The sequence below is a fragment of the Caloenas nicobarica genome, chromosome 3 (genome assembly GCF_036013445.1).
Source record: "Caloenas nicobarica isolate bCalNic1 chromosome 3, bCalNic1.hap1, whole genome shotgun sequence".
Classification (NCBI taxonomy): domain Eukaryota; kingdom Metazoa; phylum Chordata; class Aves; order Columbiformes; family Columbidae; genus Caloenas; species Caloenas nicobarica.
The window spans coordinates 58,775,969-58,795,270 of NC_088247.1; the positions used below are offsets into that span (position 1 = coordinate 58,775,969).

Here is a 19,302-nt window from a genome sequence, read left to right on the forward strand (position 1 = left end):
AGACCTTTGTAACCAAACATACAGCATATGATAGGCAAATGTGTTTTTCCATCAGACTACACATTCATTGAAGAGTACTGACAGCTCCCAGCTACTCAAAGTATTAATACACTTGGCAGAATTTAGGATCCAAGTACGATAGAAACAACAGCAGTTTCCAGCAATCCAGGTTTGCCGTCCTTCAAAAACAGACAAGAAAACCTTCCATCTGTTGAATCAACAATTCCTCTTCATGACTGCGAAATTTTTACAGAGAGATACAAATCTGACCCGACCTTACTGATCTGGACTCTATTTGTAACTGGTTAAAACTGGCATTATTGTAAAGCTGATAGAGAAGGAAATATACTTGGTATGGTCAATCCTTATTTTCAAGGTAATGGGTATGAAAAATAAACAAACTTAACAATACTAACACAGTATTTTTTTAATTAAAAAAGTTTGTCAAATAAGATGAATATGTACAAAACATTGAGCCTTTCCACTCTGTTACCAAAACTCACTGAACACAGTACACATAAGACTTACAGCAGAATATCATACAAATCTAAAATATAAGAAGATACCAATAAAATTCATGTGATTGACTTAATAAAAAACTACACCATTTTCCAAATAGGAAAGATAAAATATAAACCAGCACATCTTGAACTGAATATGCAGACTTCCAATAGACTCAATAGAGACAGCTTCTGGGTAGTAATCTAACAGTCTAGTAACTGATGCTAGATCAAACTCATGGTGCTCACCCGTTAAATGTAAATTGTACATACAAAATTTACATGTATTTTCAAAAGCTCATTCTCAGTCTTTGGAAAGATGTTATAATTAACTCAATACAATGATGCAATCTCTGTCTAGGAGAATTTCTGTGTAAGGCCTTAACTTGTCTCCTGAAAAGACGAAAAGAATTTAGATTCTCCTGCTGGACAAAAACAATGGAAATTTTCAATAAGGCGGAACCCGAATTTTAAAAGGCTATTTTCTACCAGGCTACATACATTGAGTGTCCTTTCAAATCACAGACAGAAAGAAAGGAAAAATCCAGATGACTCAAACCAGGATAGGGAGCAGGATATTGTAAACACTTCAGAAATTCATGTATTTGCTTGCAGAGAGTCTACTTGGTGCTTTCAGAGGAAGGCCACATATCCCTCTTCTAGTGTCTGATATAAACAGGTAAGAAAACTGGCACGCACAGAGTTACATAGCTTCATTATGCAAAAGAAAACAAAGCAGAAACCTGGACGTGGTTCTCTTTCCTTTTATACAGCAGACCAGATTTCAGATCAGCTGATGTTTCACCTGGATCAGCACCAGAAAAAAGCCATCACATCGAGGCCGGCAGAACCCTCCACTTCACTGTGTTACCGGCAAAGCAACGTTGACAGACACTTGGCTGGGCTGCTGTGCTGGTGACCCGTTATTGACAGGTTGTTGCTGAACAGCAGCTTGTTCCATTTTGCTGATATGTGTTATGAAGCGTAACCGAAGTTTCAAAGCTGGTCTTAAATTACAAATTATTTTCTCAACCTGTTTAAAAAGAAAAGAAATGCATTTGATAAAACAGGAGCATTTTGACATAGGCCACTTCTGTACACAAACACTACATTAGCACAATGAAAAATGGAAAAACATACAGTAAATAATGCTATTTATGTTAATATTTTACTGACCATGTTAACTTTTGGACCTCTCCTGATAACTAACCTTAAAAAACACCCTCCCTGGTATAACAGTTGTACACCAAAGCTTTGCAAAACAATTCACACAACTGACAATTTTAAAAATGCATACTGCTATAAACTAAACAGAGTGAATGATTTTTCACTGAACATGGATGCATTCTTGCTTTTGTCACATGTCAAATTATATCAATAAATCAGAATTAGACAAAAACTTAAAAGGTCTAGATTCAAATGAGGAAAAGTTACAAAACATCCAACAGCTTTATTTCCATGATTGCTTTAATAGTAGTTCTTAAAGCACCCTCAAGCTATATCTTAAATTTCAGACTACAGAAATTAATCTTGAAATCTGAGGTACCTAGCCTACTGCATCTAAAGCTTTCAAATTTGTAGAGGTGAACCAACTTCCTAATTTGCATGTAGAGACTGGTCAACTGTTAAGCATTTTGTTATACTGCTACCTCTAAAAATAACTCATAGAATGATTAACTTGCTATATGGGAAGAAAGATAATTAAAATATAAATATCTGCTGTTTACTTACTTGGTCTTTCACACTGTCACCTGTAAACATATACTTCATATGATACAAGAAGTCACATATAGGATCCATGTAGTTCAGGTGTGAGCTGTACCGATCTGCATTCAGGAGCATTTCATAAAATGCCACTCCAATCTGTTTCCACAGACACAAAGAGCACCCCAAATGAAAACAGCTTTTAAAATGCTTTAGAGTAGAAATAAATAGTGTTAATAAATATACATCTTGCTTTTTAAGTATCTGTGAATCCTAACTATCTACTTTCTTGCCAGGACAAATGGGCAGGTCTAACTCATCCATTATGCATAATTAAATGATGCCATTTTCCCAAGTTTACTTCTTTTAAGTGCAATAATGGTATTTTGGTACATGCTACATAATCAGTGCTTGAACATCATTGACTGAAAGATGGTTTGAGTAAGTGCTTACAAAATTTGAAAAATTAGACCTTAGTAAAAAAACTAGGAAAGTTTAGCACAAGATTTGAGTCTCCTAGAAATAAGACACTACAGTTCACCACATTCAGCTTCTATCTAGACTTCAGCAAGGTCTTCAAGAAATGCATACGGTGCATTTTGTATACACTGTAGGAAGCAGAGCAAGAGCTAGACGTTACCTCTATCATGCACCGTGTCCTCTCCTGCTGGAACCGTTGTAGGAAAGGCCCAACAAGGTGGTAAACGTAGAGTAACTGGAATTCCGTTTTCACTATGGGTATCAATAGTTCTGTGAGGAACCTGTTCAGGATTGAGATGAATATATCATACCACCTTCATTTTTGTTCAATATTTTAAGACTTAGTTAAGTGAAGTCTGTTAGTTCTCTCACTAGCATGGTACTGGGGAAAGTCTAATCGACTTCTTAACACAGCGGTACTTTTAACTTGCTTTAATGATTAAGTGGACCACTACCACATCCTTCAGTCAGCAAAGCATCTCAACTTGCAGCTGGAGCATCCTTTGCAGAATTAAGGACACATTTACTGATTACAGCGGATGCTTTAGGAATACACTACAGTCAATGTTTTATAAAAGCATAAAAGCTAATCAAGATTAAAAGAAGTCATTAAAAGAAGTCACACTCTTAGACAAAAGCCCTGAAGCTCACAGATAACAAGCATATAACATAACAAGGTTGGTGGAAGAGGGAGCTGGAAAAAACACCTGTGATCTACCTGGCGAGTTTTGGAGCTCCCCTGGACGTATTTGCAGGTATTAGTGCTACAGGTACAGCTTTGTTATCTACAATATGCTTGGAACTTAAAAGACAAATTAAATCATCAAATGTCATTACACCTACTTAGGAATGAGAGAAAGCTGTCCAATGCTAGAATGATGCCAGACAGCATGTGCCAAAGCCAAAGTGTAGCTACAACTCATCTCGGAGTAAGACTGGTGACACGCTGTGAAGTCAAACAGCTGGAATGGGTAACCAACCCACTCTGTCTCTGACGTCAAGCTGGGACTGTTGATAACGCTCACAATGCGATCATGGAGGACAATCCAGTACGGCTCCTGGGAAAAAAAAAAAAAAAATGTCAGAATTGTAGTTTATAACCCTGTCTGACAAATATGAAAATCGAGAAGCACAATACAGAAAGCATCCATGTTAGTGGATGTGGCACACTCAAGGCTGTGGCATTATCAAGACATACTTCATGAATTTAGTTATTTAGCTAGCTAATATAAATGTCCCAAAAAGCAGCAGAGCAGAGGAAAAAGCCTTAATGGAAGGAGACTGAGAATTTTCTGAGTTTTCTGAGTACAGCTACAAACAGATCAAAAATCCAAGAAGGAAACAGGAAACAAAAAAAAGGTAGAGAAGGCAAAGAATGTAGATGAAAATGCAAGTAGAGAGAACAGTAAGAATAATGAGAAACAGTATAGAAATAATAAGGATTAAATCCATGTTGGCTTTCTTCCAGAATCACAGAATCTTCCAAGAAAAGGAACCATTTTGTTTGGGAAGTTGCAAGGAAAGGATAACTGTTGCACATATAAGCAACAGGTAAGGAAGATCAAAATTATTCAGGCAGTCCTGGTCAGGTACTAAGAGTCATTATGTTCAGAAGATCAAAGTTTCAACAGATACACAAACTCTAATACTGCATACATTTGCTTTTGCAGTTGTAGGCACATGTCACTTACATGGTTTAAGAGATACAGGATGACCAAGTGCAAACATTAATAGAAAATTAGCTTTGCATCAGAACCCCTATGAATGATCTTATTTCATAGTTCCAGTTCTCAATTAATAGACACGTGGCATTTAACTATGTTTTTAAATATAAGTGATTTACTTCTTTTAACCCTAACCTCAAAGCATAATAGAAAACCAGAAAACCTGGTCTATTTTTCCATGCTGGAGTAGGTGTTTCTCAAACATGCAAGTAGCCTTCTGAATAGCTCTCTGCGGAATCTACAGATGTTGGCTACCACATTGCAAACTGCAGGAATTTTTACAACATACTAGAGAAAGATGATAAACCTTACAGGGAAGAAGAGATTTTTTGTTTTAAAATACAACATATTGACTCACTGGTAAGGCTGTGATAATTAGTCCAATTGCGTTCATCCAAGCTGTGATATTTTCTCTTGGCACCAGGGGCTGACTAGAGACAAAGAAAGTCGAAGCTCAAAATTCACAATTGCAATTTGTGCTTCTCACACAACTAAAGACAAGGTATACTCATGCAACGAATATTTCTTAAGTCAAGAGAACTATACACATATAGGTATTTAAGGGAGACAACAGATGGTATAAACACCAATGTGATGTTGCTTGCAAAACTTTGTTCAGGCATGATTTTGCATTTCTAGCTTCAAAGCCTGTTATCATACTGTTCTTCCTACTGAACAGGTTTTATTGATTCCTCAAATAGAGCTAAGAACAATAATATAGTACTATGCTGAATGAGGCTGAAAACAAATCATTTCAGTTTGTTATTGCTCAAAGATGGCACCTGAATCACAGCAAGAATACTAGGCCCTTTCTTTTCCTTTAGTTCTTTTCACAGTTGCTGAGCAAGAAACAGAGCTGTGGGTCAAACTTAATGCATTGAGACAAAAAGCCAGCCCTGGCACACCACTCTGTTTCAAAGCACCTCTGATTTTACATCAGTATCAGAAGGATGCAATGTCCTGACAGTGATTCCTGCCCCGTTTTTTGTGTTTGAAGATGCTGTGATATTAACTGAAGAAATGTCCTCCTCCCAGCACAGCTGAAAAGAGGAAAGGCTTTTTCCAGCCTTTTTGCCGCCGGACAAGTTCTTTGCATGTGTGGAGGTGGTCTTCTGTCTTTTAAGGGGATCATGCTGAATCATCTGTTCCTGAGGCACACACAATCCATTACGGCACAGAAATCCAACACGATTTTTCTGCTTGATCCCTATAGCCTTGTTAGTCCTCCGAAAATACTTTACACATAAAACTTAAAGTATATATACTTAATTAAAAACGTATAAAACCCGAAGTAAATGAGTATCACAGACTGCCTTAGGAATCTCTAACAATGTATTATATATTGCAGAAAACAGGTTCAGAGAGCCAACATACCTCTTCAGCACAACATTCAGCAGCGCGTTGCCCACATCCTTCCCTGGAACAGCCAGAGCCATGAGCTCCACGCAGGTGACATGGAGAGCATGGGCAGCGGGGTTGGGAAACTCATTGAACCTCCAGTCACAATTTGGAAATGGCCCGGGTGATTTGCCTGCCATAGGTGACAAGGATTAAGGAAAAAAGCTGCCCCAACAAGGACTAGTGTAAGCAGCAGGCTGCTTAAAAATGTTTATGTGTATACTGCACATACTAAGTTGAATTGAAAAGTTAACTGAGAACAACTAAAACAACCACATTTCACAAAAATAGGGCATATGGACAAAAGTATGAATACATGGCAACGATACTCAACCACTGAAGGACTGTGTGAATACATAGCTATAAATACACTACACACGCAAAGTCATGCAGAGGGTAAATTTCCCCGACTAAGAGGTGGAAAAAAACAACACCAACCATCTCATTCACCATCTGCTTATAAGACAAGAAAACGAAAATAACAAGAATTTTCTACTCTGCATAATCTGAAGCCACTACTTCTGCATAAGATAGTCTAGCAGACTTCGGGGGTGACAGTTTATGCAAAATTAGCACCTGCTTAGCCTCTGAAAATATTCCAATATACCCAACCAAGAGTAACTGATTTGAGCTACATATAGAAAAGACCTCCAAACACACTGTTAACTTCTACGTAAAAGCAGGGGGTTATACAATTTTAGCTTTCTTTAGAGAGATCTAATAAACTTCTTTCAAGTTACACATAAAAGAAAGGCAAGTTTGGGAAGAGGAGTGAAGGAAGACACAAAACATCCAGAAAATCTGTCAACTTCTGTAAATCTGACCCAGAAAGATGATGACATCCAGGGAGGTTTCACTAGAGCTATTCTCTAGAACACAGCTGCAGGGGTTCACCAGCTGTTTCCACAGAAATTTAGATCAGCTGTAGTCATAACTGTAAAAGCTAATAAAAGAAAGCAATTAAGAAAATATAGGTTTGTGTTAAAACCATAACTTCTGGGTTTACTCTCCTAAAAAAGAGATTCTCGGCAGATGCTAACAGCACATATACTGATCTTCAATTACACGCAGCCAGTTATACATCGTATTAAATGCGGCACTGCTTGCAAATAATCTCATTTTCTACATTTTTTTTAAATACTCATGCTTTGTATCAAGCTGATTTTATGTGGCAATTAGAATTCAATTTGGAATGTATAAACATCAGTATCTGTATTAAGTGATGCATTAAACAGTTAAATATTTATATAGCTGTACTGTATTTTCACTATATCTTTCAACATATTTTTACTAGTGTAGCTCAGTCCCTGTGAAGAATAGAAAAAAAATGTACACTGAAGTAAACTAACATGAATTTAGACTGATATTTGCAGCTAAATAAAGACTAAGCTTTATTTCATATCTGTATAAATGGAAAATGAACTTTATATTTTGATGAAACGAAGCTAAAAGATATTGGCACAGCTTACTTAATGCAAACTTTAAGAAGGATATTGTCTACTAGCCTTCCAATGAGCTTGCAATAGTAAATGTCATCAGGAATCCACGGATTCTCTTCTCGGGCATTCATAGCGCATTTGAGGTAAGTATCACTTAGACACCAGCCTAGCGGGCGATTATCTTTGAGAGAGCCAATTATGGCATGAACAAGTTTTCTCTTGAGGTTTGGGCGCTCTCTGAGATGCAGCTCATAATAGTGAAGAGTGTTGTAAAGGTAAGTCACTGGACGGTCTGTCAAGAAGAAAAAAACACCACCCAGAAATAACTTCTAGCATTCACTTAAGTTTATGGCGGCAAATGTAAAAGCAAAATCAAGAGCTCTACAAGAGTAAAGTGTATACATTTTTAAATGGCACATATGGAATCGATTCACATGCTTTATTTCACGATACAAAACTGATTTTCAATCAAAATAAACTTGTACATATACTTTAATGTGTGTGCAAAACAGTAGAAGTCAAGCAAAGAAAGTCAGTATTACTAACAGTTCATATCTTAATACTAATATATTTGTAAGTAAACCATTTAAATCACCTCTTTGCATAAAATATACTAAATAGGAAGAATCCAGGTATGAAGACTCAGTAAGGAAAGAATATTCTAAAATGTCTGAGCATAACATAGCAATGACATCTATACAAAAACATATTATAAAAGTCCAGTTATAAAAGTGTGAAAAAAACCCAGGCAGATTATTTGAATCTTAAATGAGGACAGATGGAGGAATTGCTTTTTAACTGTTTCAGTCTCAGTAACAGAAAGTTTGTTGGCACACTGGTCCAAGTACTTACTACTAGAAGGGAATGAAAGGGAAAGGTGTGAAGGAAGTATGAATTAGCAAGAACTACCTGAAGAAAAGCAAGTTCACTGTTTGTAGGCTAAAATTCACTGAACTTACCATGGAATTTGTATAAACCTCCCAGATGATCCAATAATGTTTCTAGCGATTTGGACACTGGAAGCAATTCCAGAAATCTATGGATTACAATGTCAAACACTGGCAGAAAGCGCAGGCATACATTTCCAAAATAAATTGGTAGGTACTGGGGCTGGATCTGAACTGGGGGATTAACTTGCTCTGCCAGGCCTTCAAAATACAGCTTTTCAGGATATTTCTGGAGGGAAAGAAATCCAACAAAATTGAAAGCTCTTTCCTTAAAAGCAGTTCATTAAACATTCAGTATCTACATTGCTTTAAGGCTTCATATGCCTCCTTATCACACACAAATGCAGTGAGGTGATTTCACTGTAAAGCTTACTAAATAAAATTCAACTCTGAGGGAAATGAGTAGTAGGTAACAACTTCTTCAGAAAAAACAAAACGAACCAAAGTTTCACCACCGCTCAAAGTGGGCAGAGACCATTAAGCATCCCAAGGCAAAGCTGAAAGCAGCCAGCACTTAGGTACTCCTTGTCAAGTATTTTAATACTAAATCTAGGGGAAATCAGCACTACTGAACATTTCTGCATCATATACTGAATCAGAACAGTAGAAATATTATAATATGCATGTAATAAGTCCCTGGCAAAGAACTGGAGCATACCCACACACCCAATGAGCATAGGCAAAGGCTGAGCTTGTAGTGTTCTACCTGTAACTGAAATTTCTACATGCCAGATTGGCTCTAGCAACCGTGCAGCCCTGTCAGAGCACTTCCCAGGCTAATACCATTTGCCTCCCTGCCACCCTCACACTTTTGGACACTGTTAGGACACTGCAAGGCTAATGCAGAGGGCTAATACAGACCAAATAGCTTCTGGATCAGAACTAGATTGCATGTGTTTAGCTACATGAGAGTTTGTTTGTATCCGTTTCATCTCAGTGTTGATTTATCTTTTGACAGAAGCTTCCACTGGTACATCCTTTTCTAGGCATCAGAAGCCACTGTATTTACATCAGCATTAAAATCTCAGCAATCCCCTTCCCTAACATTTCAGGATATCATGTTCTTGCCACAGAGGGGATGGAAGAAGCTTTAATAATTAGGAGAAAATGCAGGTTTAACTATTGTTATAGTCATAAAACAACAGAAGGAAACACCTTCTCCCTGATGTACAAAAACTCTTCTAAATCAATTTCAGTAAAAATAAGATTTTAAAATGATTGGATTTACATGAGCAAGAAAGAATGAATCTCCAACCAACTCTTTAGCTGCTTCCATCTTTGAATATCACTGCATTATAATTTTAACATTATTACACATAGTGATTATTTGTTTTTAATACTATCTCAAATAAATTACTACTTACTAAGTAACTCCAAAAATTGACAGAGCTGTCCTGTCATTTACCAGACAAAGACTCTTTGCCCGATCTCATATCCACAGAAAGTATTACAATAAAAGCATTTTATTAGCTTTGATACCTTGTGATAACTCATATGCTTAGTATGCCAGTCATTCTGCAGCCAGTGCTCTGGAGAATTCTCCTTCACAAAATCACTCACTCTGTTTCTGAAATCGTTTGGCTTCAATAAGAGTAACTGAATTATGAAGTAACAGACTTGAGCTTCGTTTCCTTCATGACTACGCATAGCCTTAAACAAAATGGATCGGAAAACATGGAATTAGAGTTGGCGCTGCTGTCTGCTTTATAGCCCCTAAACCCTGGCTAGAAAATTTGGCTGCACATTTGGTGTATCTGCAGACAAATTCGCACTGAACACATAGACCCTCAACTGTATTTTTCAAGTCAAGACATAGAACAGAGGCAGGTTCCATCACCTCCTGTGAAAAGTACCCATCACATTTTTTATTCCATAGGCAGAAAGTCTTATAAACTCCCTAGTGACAGCATGTTCTCCAAGAACTGTAGCTCTCTTTTGGCTGTCAGTTCTCTTATTGAACTGAACCAATTAATGAAGTTCAGATTGCTTCAAAGTTCTGGCCCCTCTGAAATGTTTGGACTTCAGTTTGAAAACCAAATTAAAATTCAAACAGCCAGCTTTACATTAAGATGAGATTCTAAAATAGAAGGATAACTACTGAAGGAAAATGTCATTGTCTCTAGGTAAATTCTACTTTACTTTGTAGGATAATTTAGAAAGACAGAGAATGCCAAACACTATTTCTCTCTTACTTTTCTGATAAACCAGGCTGATTCTAAGCCAAGATTGTATACTCTAATGGCTACAAGATTTTCCACTTGCTTCTGAATCACGGCATGCCATGCCCCTTCTACCTTTTCAGGCTGCAGAAATCATTGTATAGCTCTGAAGTCAGAGACCCAAAGCACTAATAACAACATTTAATAATACCAATTCAATGGTTACCATACGATAACTGAGAAAAGGAAAATGTAAAACTTTGAGTTTTATGTTGCTTACAGGCGTAATCTATTATTTTACTTGATTATTGGGTTAGCAAATAGTGACTATTTAAAACTACTGCATTGTTAAAAAGATTGCTCCTACAAAAGTGACTCAGAAAACAGAATCTGCATGAAGAACCGGCATCTCATCTTCTAAGGCAATACCTACCAAGCACAGTATCAACCTATCCAGCGTTACAATGTTGTATTTCCACACCATGTCATTGAGAATCTCAATACATTTATTGAGCTGCTGGCCTCCTGCAGAGGTGGAGAATTCATACACCAAGAAATCTGCAAATGTCCTGACATGAGCCACCAGAGCTCTGGCCCCAATTCTTTCCAACACCCTGGCAGGCAAGAATTAAAAAAAAAAAAAAAAAAGGCAACAAGCAATTGTTACTGTTCTCAATACATTTTTAACTGGTGTATAAGAGTTAGTGGGTTTTAACACATTTGTCTTAAAAAAAAAAGACAAAAAAATCTCCTGTTACTAAATGAACTGAAGAAGGCCCCAAAGCAAAGCAAAAACAAAAAAACCCACCACCAACAAAAATCACAAAACAAACAAACAAACAACAAAAAAAACCCAAACCCCACCTTTAAAGCAACAGAATTCCTAAGTCTGGATAATAATCAGAATAAATGTTGCAAATCCACCAGTTCTTATGTATGGAATTCTGTCCAGAACCCATGCTTTAGTTACGCATTTTCATTTAGGACAATCTTCTGCAACTCAACATCATTTTGCTGCAGTATGCATTTTAATATAACCATAGCGTTAAAATACTGGCATTTCCTCACTGCACAGAAGAGTAACACGTGCTATCATAAATATTAATTATTTCAACAGACCTAACAAGGCCTGAAAAGTAAGAATTTATTTTTCACAGCTGTAGCTGATGCTGTTACTACTGCGAACAAGTGAAAAAAAAAAATGTAGGACTACCACTTCTGTAATAAATTTTCATCTTAATCCAACATTTGGGTTTTTTATAAAAATATTTGGCCTTTATTCATGTATAAAGGCTAGGTAAATAAATGCTTTATATTTTCTGTTTATTATTTCAGACTGCCTGAAACACTCCCATTACAAATAAGCTGCTTAATTCACCACCTCACATCCTTGTCCTTACCAGGAAGACACTGTGTGGTATAAACAATCTTAAACACGGCACGATTATTATGATATGCTTGCTAATACCTAGCTCCACTCCTTTTTTCCATGCTCTGCATTCTCTGAATTAATAAAAAAAGTACTAATCAAGCAGTTAATGCCCAAGGCCTATGTCCTCAGAACTGAGAATGTTGCTGCAGTAGCTCTGAGCAAGCACATCTTTTAAGCTCACCTGTAGCCGATTTGATTAATGTGATCAGTCTCTAACAACATCTTCCACAGGAGACAAAGGAAAAGTGGGGATGAACCTTGTGCAGAGAAGTGTGAGATTATTTCATTCTCGGTGTTCATAGACTTCCACTTGCGGTATTCTTCTTCCACATTCTTCTTCAAGTTAAACCGGCTTTCCTGAGGTACATTATTCTGCTTGAAGAACACCTGAAATCAAGCAGGCTTTGCTGTGACTGAGCCTAGAATAAAACACTGCAACAGGCAAACCTGTGCCTGACTTAGTACCTTAGGAGTTCCTACTTCCTTGTGCAATACAAACCTACACGGTAGAGTTGTTGCTTCACCGTGACACCACAGTGACTCCTTTGTCACTAACAAAGCTACATGACAAATTACCACAAGAAAAAAAGGCTTCTCTAACTTTTTTTTATTATTTTATTTTTTAATTTTTAAAAGATCTAATTTACCTTCTGACAAAAGTATCAGTTTGGCCAAACCTGGCCTTAGAATACTCCAGGGTAAGCTAACGCATTTCTGAATGAACAGCAATGTTACAATCACACTGCATTCTATAGGGACTTGAGATTAATGTAATGTGGATAGGGAAAGAATCTCACCAACTAGCAAAAGGCAAAGGATCTTGTTAAGAGAGTAAATTCTCTGTATTTCCAATTATAAAATCATCGGTTTGAAACTATTACCTGCAGAGGAGCTGGAAAACAGCTTAGTGTATGTGATGCCCAGTTGTGTGGCGTAAAACTCATGATAGTCTGCAATATATCCTTGCACCAGGTTCCCTGAATTGAATCAGAGCCTGTGAAAAAGTCTGGAAAATGGATTGATGATATTAGAATTCCACACAAAAAACATTTCTTATTGGTATTCCTATTGTAGTCATGTGCATCAAGGCTTTGCTAGTTCAACAGGGTTTCCTATTTGACCAACTTCTCCCTTCCTTCCCCTTTCTTTGAATCTCAGGTACTCTACAGAATAAGCTGGATATTATCATTTCTATCAACAATAACAAAATTCTTTTTAGGTTTTGAGTTAGAAATAAAGCAATCATAATTTTACGATTTTCTATTTAATTTCCTGTAATGACAGCAAGACAAGCTTTTGCTGATTAACTGATTAGACTTTAAAAAAAAATCCTGAGGAAGATAATGATGATGGAATTGCGAGATGCCATTTTATACTGCTTTAAAAGGGCTGCTCAGCAGTACCTTTCCCAATTAAGCTGCAGAAATAAAAAAACCTGACCCATGTCTCTGCACACTGTTAAAATACCAAAACACACAACAAAAGCTTCCCCCCTCTCCCTTCCCCAGGAAAGTAAACCAAGAACACACACTACTTTTTCTTAAACGTGAGCTGTAGAGGGGGTGGCTTCCACATTAGCAACATACTTGCTGTGAACATTTCGTGGTTTTGTATCAGTAATCGATCCAAACATTTAAATTTAAAATAATGAAATGGAAAATAAGACAGTACAAAACCTAGTCACACCGTACTTCTGTATAAAAATAAACTTTTAAACAATGGCTGATTTACTACTGCTTTAATACAGCTTTTTGGCTAAAAACATGTAGTTGGAAATTAAAACTATACTTTTTCAAAACCAAAATTGTATGGGCTATTTCCAGGATATTCTATTAAACAGTAGTTTAGAGAAATGGCTTGACTGCAGCTTTCACTTAGATGTTATCATCTCACAGTACCGCTATTACCTGTCACATGTGTTGCTCTTGCTAGAGTTAAGATCAAAGCCCTGTTGAGTTCTTCTGATTCTGCTGAAAGAACTGTTTTGGGATCACTGAGGAATCGTGTAAACTGTGGTTGGACTTCTGAGCTGCCCAAAGCTGTGATTAGCCTTAGAGCAGTACTCTCGACACTGAAAGAACGAAACAGTCCAGTCGGCAAATAATGCTTTCACTGCTGCTTCTAAGATTCCAAAAATACCTACTTTTCCTCCATTTTCTGCTTCAGATAACACAAAAACATTTGTTTTGAAAGTGATGTTCTTAACCTTTTGGAAAATTTTACTTTTTACACTGTTTAATAAACTCGTTAACAACAGTTAAGTACTTTATTTTCAAATAAAGCTCTCAAACATTATTTAGTGAAAATTCCAGGTGCACAGCCTCTGAAAAAGTCCGAAATCTCTCCAATTTAGAGACCTCCCTGTTTTTGCTATCTTTTGAACATTTCCATCTAAACATGCGTATATAGATAAATATATGCAAAAACAGAATAAAAAGGCATAAATAATGCATGGGAAGTTTCAAACTGACTATCACCTTGAAGCAGACAGCAATAAATTGTCCTTATGAAAGAGATGAGGAAGCACTGCTTTTGATTAAAAGCACTATTTTCCAGTGCTCTAGTTGGAAGTGCTTTTCACATCAAGTAGTTTGAAGTAATTTAAGATAATTTTATAATATTGTGTCTTTGAAATGCCAAAGCCAAAGGTTAGTTTATGCCATTCTAGCTGCATACAGTACTTATCAAAAGTGACTGATTAACATCCATATTTCACAGACTAAGACAACAAAACAAGAATTAGGTGAATAAAAGAACAAGACCTTGAATTTAAGGAGAAACTTGTCGTCACTTGTTCTCTTTATTCTTGATAAAGGATAAGCAACTGAGCAATTTGAATTTGGACTAAGAAATTACTGTGTAATTAGACTTCTTCGATATGAACTGATAATAACAAGTTTGTTCTGTCTCCATCACATACACTCACAACAAGTATTCTGCTCTAGGAGTGAATGGACACTCTTTCCCCCCACTTTTCTATAACAAATCCCATGTTCTACATACAAGCTGGAACTCATATATCCTTTAATTTTTTTAATAGTAAGTTAAACTCAAAGCTGTTCCTTAGAATTAGTTGCCTATCAGCTCTAGAGTTTCTTTAACCAGCTTTTCCGTCTTTCTTGTATCCAAATTAGCCACTGTTTTATGCATGTTTTACACTGGCACACACCGAACAATGGAAGTGGAACTTTTTTATCCACACAGGTTCACACAGAGCCACCATAGCTTTGCATCAACTCCTTTACAGCTGCAGGATGAATCAGATTATTTCGCTGATCTGACTGAAAATTATCTTTGCTCAAGAATTACACTTCCTGACACAATGGTTCTGGTGCACTTTGCTGTGTTTTGGCCTGTGACACTGCTGCTATGTCTGTGCAAGAGGTTGCCTCAAGCAACTCTGCAGGGTACTACTGCTAATATCTAACTGTATTTCTGAAACATGACCTGCTGAGATACCACAACACAATTTAGCCACAGAACTAAGACTGGGAAATACTCACGTCCCTTTTAAAACATAGTTCTTCCACAGCTGTCAACACATGATGAAGGAGGAATCTGAGATTATGGCTAAATACTCACCACAGATGAAGCTGGTTCTGATTAGTCTGTGGCACAGCAGCCAAGGAATGAAGATGGCTGAGCAGCTGGACTCTGTAATGAGGCTGGATGTGATGCATCCGATAGCTAAACATTTCTAGCAGAGTGTGCAGAATTCCCCACGCATGAGATTTGAACACTGTTGGCAGGAGCTGACCTTATGAAAAAGAGTTTGTAATGTAAGTTTTCCAAGTAGTTACACTTTAAAATACAACTACAGGCACGACTGCTGATACATGGTTATATTCAGCTGCAAGTCAGATATTTGATTTGAAAATTGTATTACCTCTGAAGAGCATGCGTGCAAGCGCTGTCTGAAGATGCTGTAAATGTGTAGAGCTCAGTCTTTTGAATGAACATATATAGCAGACATGCAAACTATTTTAATGAGTGCCATTAAATATAATTTGCATCTAATTAACTAACTTTGCTTATGATTTTCCATTAAGCATATTTTTGCACAAAGCAGCATAAGCAGGAAGGTCGTGACCACACAAATGGTGGCATAAAGGGACAGCAGCACACTCACCTGAGATTTATGGCAGCATTAGGATAACTATTACAATTTCTTTTATATTAAAATAATTTATACATGTATTCAACATGCTGCATCATTAGATTTTCATTTTTACTATGGTCTTTAATTGCCGTTAAAAGCAAATGTTACTGAACGAAAGAAAGGGGGGAAAAATTGTTTTCTTACTGATAAAGCCTTTGATGCCCAAGGACTCTATTTCCATATAAACCAACAGGCGACTATAGGTTTCCACAAGAGCAGGAGCCAAGGCCACACTAGATTTTGCATGAGCCAACTTAATTACCCTTGTAGCTATGCTATGAATCAGACTGAGAAAAAAAAAAAGAGAAAGTATTTTTCAATCAAAAACAAGGACTTGGAAGTTAAAAAATTTACTAAGTAAGTCAACAGTTCTGTGCCTTACATGTCCAGACACAGGAAAGCTTCCCTGATGATAATTAGTTACACAGATTTATAGGTTAAATAAAAAAGCTAGCTGCATACCATACCTCATTTTGGCATGAACTGTGAGTGAGTCCAAGAGGTTCATTGGCAAAGGGGTAATAGACCCTGATGCCATGCAGTTAGTGCCTGGAAGAGAGATCCCCATGTTGCCATTTCCATAAATAGTCTCTACTAATACACCCATTGGCAAAGTGAAACACTCTGAATTGGTTGAATAAGCATTGCACAACAAGGCAATCTTGTAGTCATTCATCTGCAAGCTTTTGTTTCTTAAACTCTGTTGCAAAAACCTGTGTGACAAAGAAATTAAACATTAAGTAGAAGGAAACAAGCATTCCAGGATTACAGCCACAATAACCCCAGTCAAAAATCCATTGTAAAATAGTAGGAAAAAACCCCAAAACATCAGGACATCAAAAAGACGATGTCTTATGCCATAGTTTCACTGTGTTATGATTTTCCTCTATCAGAGAAATACCTCAGGAGAATAATACACTTTAAAAGTCACCTTTCTGGACAAAACCCAATTTAATGCTTATCCACACGTTCCAAACCACAGCATGATTTAAAAAGTTAGTCAATTTGCCTCCAGATTCTCCATCAGTAAAAATAGATTTATTAATCTAAGATGTAATATATTATTTGTTAGCTGTATGACAACAGCATATTTTGACTTTGAGCTTGTTCTTACTCCTCCTTCATTACTGTATATACTGTACCCCGTCACACAATACATTCTGAATACAACTTGGAGCTTCCTGTTTCATTATGTCTAGAAACAAATCAAAACATAAAACTCCAAAAACTCACTCATGGTGAAGTTTAAGAGAATGAGGAATGGGAATCTGTAACTTGGAGTTGTCACTATGGGCCTTCCGATTCAGATGAATCCAAATACAGGTCATTGCAAAAGCATGAGTTGACTGGGGTTTGTTAATATCAGGTACAGGAATACACTAAGGAAAGAACACATGAATGTGACATGTTGCATGTATTAATGTACAGAAAACCAACTTAGCGAGCATTCTCAAGGTCAAGCTTTTATTTTTCTGACTTGCAGCACCATAAGCAACTTTTTTAAAGAACAGATTCTACCACCATCTGTGTATGCAATTTAAAATCAAGAGGTCTGGAAGAAACCTGGACCTCAGAAAATATCCTGAGAAAAACTTAAAACAAATACTCTAGGACCTCAGCAAATTGAAGCTCACATTCAGAACATACAAATTCAAGACATATATATGTTACAAGGCATATACTTTTACTCTCAGCCTCACACCCATTATTTAGAAATCAGTTATGGTACGTGCTTCCATAGTAGTTCACAAAATTTTCTGCAAAAACCTAACTTGCCTCGCATCACCATTATACCTAAAGATTAATACGCCTTCTATGAAAAGGAACAGATATGCCTCAAAATTCAGAAGGTTTTGGCTACATACTCAGATATACTATAGCTACTGGAAAAGGCACTTTGGCTCTCTCCTTTTGCCAACATCTGCATTTTTTTCCCTTCAGTACAGTTACCACTGCACAAGCATCACCAATAGCACAAGTGAGACAGCAGCAATGCAAAATCAAGGGGAGAAGAGGAGAGATTCTCTTAAGAGCAACAACCATAGATAACTTTTAAACTGCTTGTGAAATTGAATCCTCAGAAATGCCCTAGTCCCACAAACACCTTCAAACGAGCGTAACCCAGAGCCCATCACTACAGGTAAACAGTCCTGTGCCTCTTCCCATATTTTGTGCTGACAAAAGCAATTGTGAGCTTATGAAATAAGCTGGACTGAAGAATTTCTGTGTATCAAAACTAACTTAAGAGAGGGAAAAATTGCTACATATCAGTTTAGTACACCACACATTTGCGTTAACATATCTACTGACCCAAAATAGAAGGTACTATGATAACAGCAATCGATCAGGACTCCATGCTGACAACACTGTCATGATGGAAGTTTAATAACTTCCCCTAACTTCCCCTTCCTCAGGAACCTTCATTCTAGAGGAACGTACAAAGCGTGACTAGGATTTGATTTACTACTGCAGAATGAATTTTAAATAACCATTAATAAAAAACAAATTTAAAGTGCCTTGTTCAGTTCTTCGCACCCGAAAGCATCTCTCAGTGTAAAATTCCACATTACTCCTTAATAGTATCCTCAGTGCTTTAACAAACTCCCCAAAACCTTAGTCAAACCGAAGTGAAGGAAGACATGAGTTAACAGAAGTCTGTTTTGCTCTTAAAACCGTGGCACAAATGTGGTTACTGGAAAAACATATCTAGGAAATCCTGAAAAAAAATCATTTAATTATGATACATCTCTCTCCAACTATGGAGCACACTGCTGTAACAGTGACTTAAGACTGACAGTAATATGGACACATGAAAGTCTCAGGTTGAATTAAAAAGAAAACTTTTAATTTCAGAGAAAAGACTTACTTCTTTCTCAGGATACAGGAGATCAAAAAGCTTCATAACTGGGAGGAAGTCAGCCAGTGCATTCTTCTGGATGCTGCCAGAGATGAACTGGAGAAGCACCCACATCAGATGGTCTCTTCCTTTAATGAGACCACGGCCTGCCAACTGCAAAAACACTCAAAACCAGACAAATACTGTATGCTGAAGAAAAATCACTGCAAAGATTCCTATAAAAGCAGAAGGGCAGACTAAAACAGTTCCAGCAGAGATTACTGGCAATTTTATAGCAGGGCTGAGGCAGAAATGTACATCATGTTCCACCTGAATAGGAGAAGAAACTTCTATACTTTGAGGGTGCCAGAGCACTGGAACAGGCTGCTCAGAGGGGTTGTGGAGTCTCCTTTTCTGGAGACATTCAAAACCCGCCTGGACACATTCCTGTGCGATCTACTCTGGGTGAACCTGCTTTAGCAGGTGGGTTGGACTAGATATCTCCAGAAGGCCCTTCCAACCCC

The 19,302-nt window shown here is 37.2% G+C and overlaps 1 protein-coding gene across 2 annotated transcripts in view; it reads right to left on the minus strand.

Moving 5' to 3' along the window:
* Positions 1–423: 423 nt before the first annotated feature.
* Positions 424–19,302, minus strand: part of MED23 (mediator complex subunit 23) — a 38,775-nt gene continuing 19,896 nt past the window's right edge. For both annotated transcript variants that reach the window (XM_065630729.1, XM_065630728.1), the window contains 18 exons: positions 18,809–18,952; positions 17,176–17,321; positions 16,410–16,655; positions 16,087–16,229; positions 15,366–15,540; positions 13,691–13,854; positions 12,665–12,789; positions 11,965–12,170; positions 10,785–10,965; positions 9,672–9,842; positions 8,205–8,421; positions 7,301–7,537; positions 5,783–5,948; positions 4,767–4,839; positions 3,528–3,742; positions 2,845–2,965; positions 2,232–2,363; positions 424–1,533 (listed from right to left, as the gene is read on the minus strand). In XM_065630729.1, coding sequence (XP_065486801.1) covers positions 1,360–1,533; positions 2,232–2,363; positions 2,845–2,965; positions 3,528–3,742; positions 4,767–4,839; positions 5,783–5,948; positions 7,301–7,537; positions 8,205–8,421; positions 9,672–9,842; positions 10,785–10,965; positions 11,965–12,170; positions 12,665–12,789; positions 13,691–13,854; positions 15,366–15,540; positions 16,087–16,229; positions 16,410–16,655; positions 17,176–17,321; positions 18,809–18,952 — 3,036 coding nt within the window. In that variant the 3' untranslated portion in view covers positions 424–1,359. The remainder of the gene's footprint in view (positions 1,534–2,231; positions 2,364–2,844; positions 2,966–3,527; positions 3,743–4,766; positions 4,840–5,782; positions 5,949–7,300; positions 7,538–8,204; positions 8,422–9,671; positions 9,843–10,784; positions 10,966–11,964; positions 12,171–12,664; positions 12,790–13,690; positions 13,855–15,365; positions 15,541–16,086; positions 16,230–16,409; positions 16,656–17,175; positions 17,322–18,808; positions 18,953–19,302) is intronic.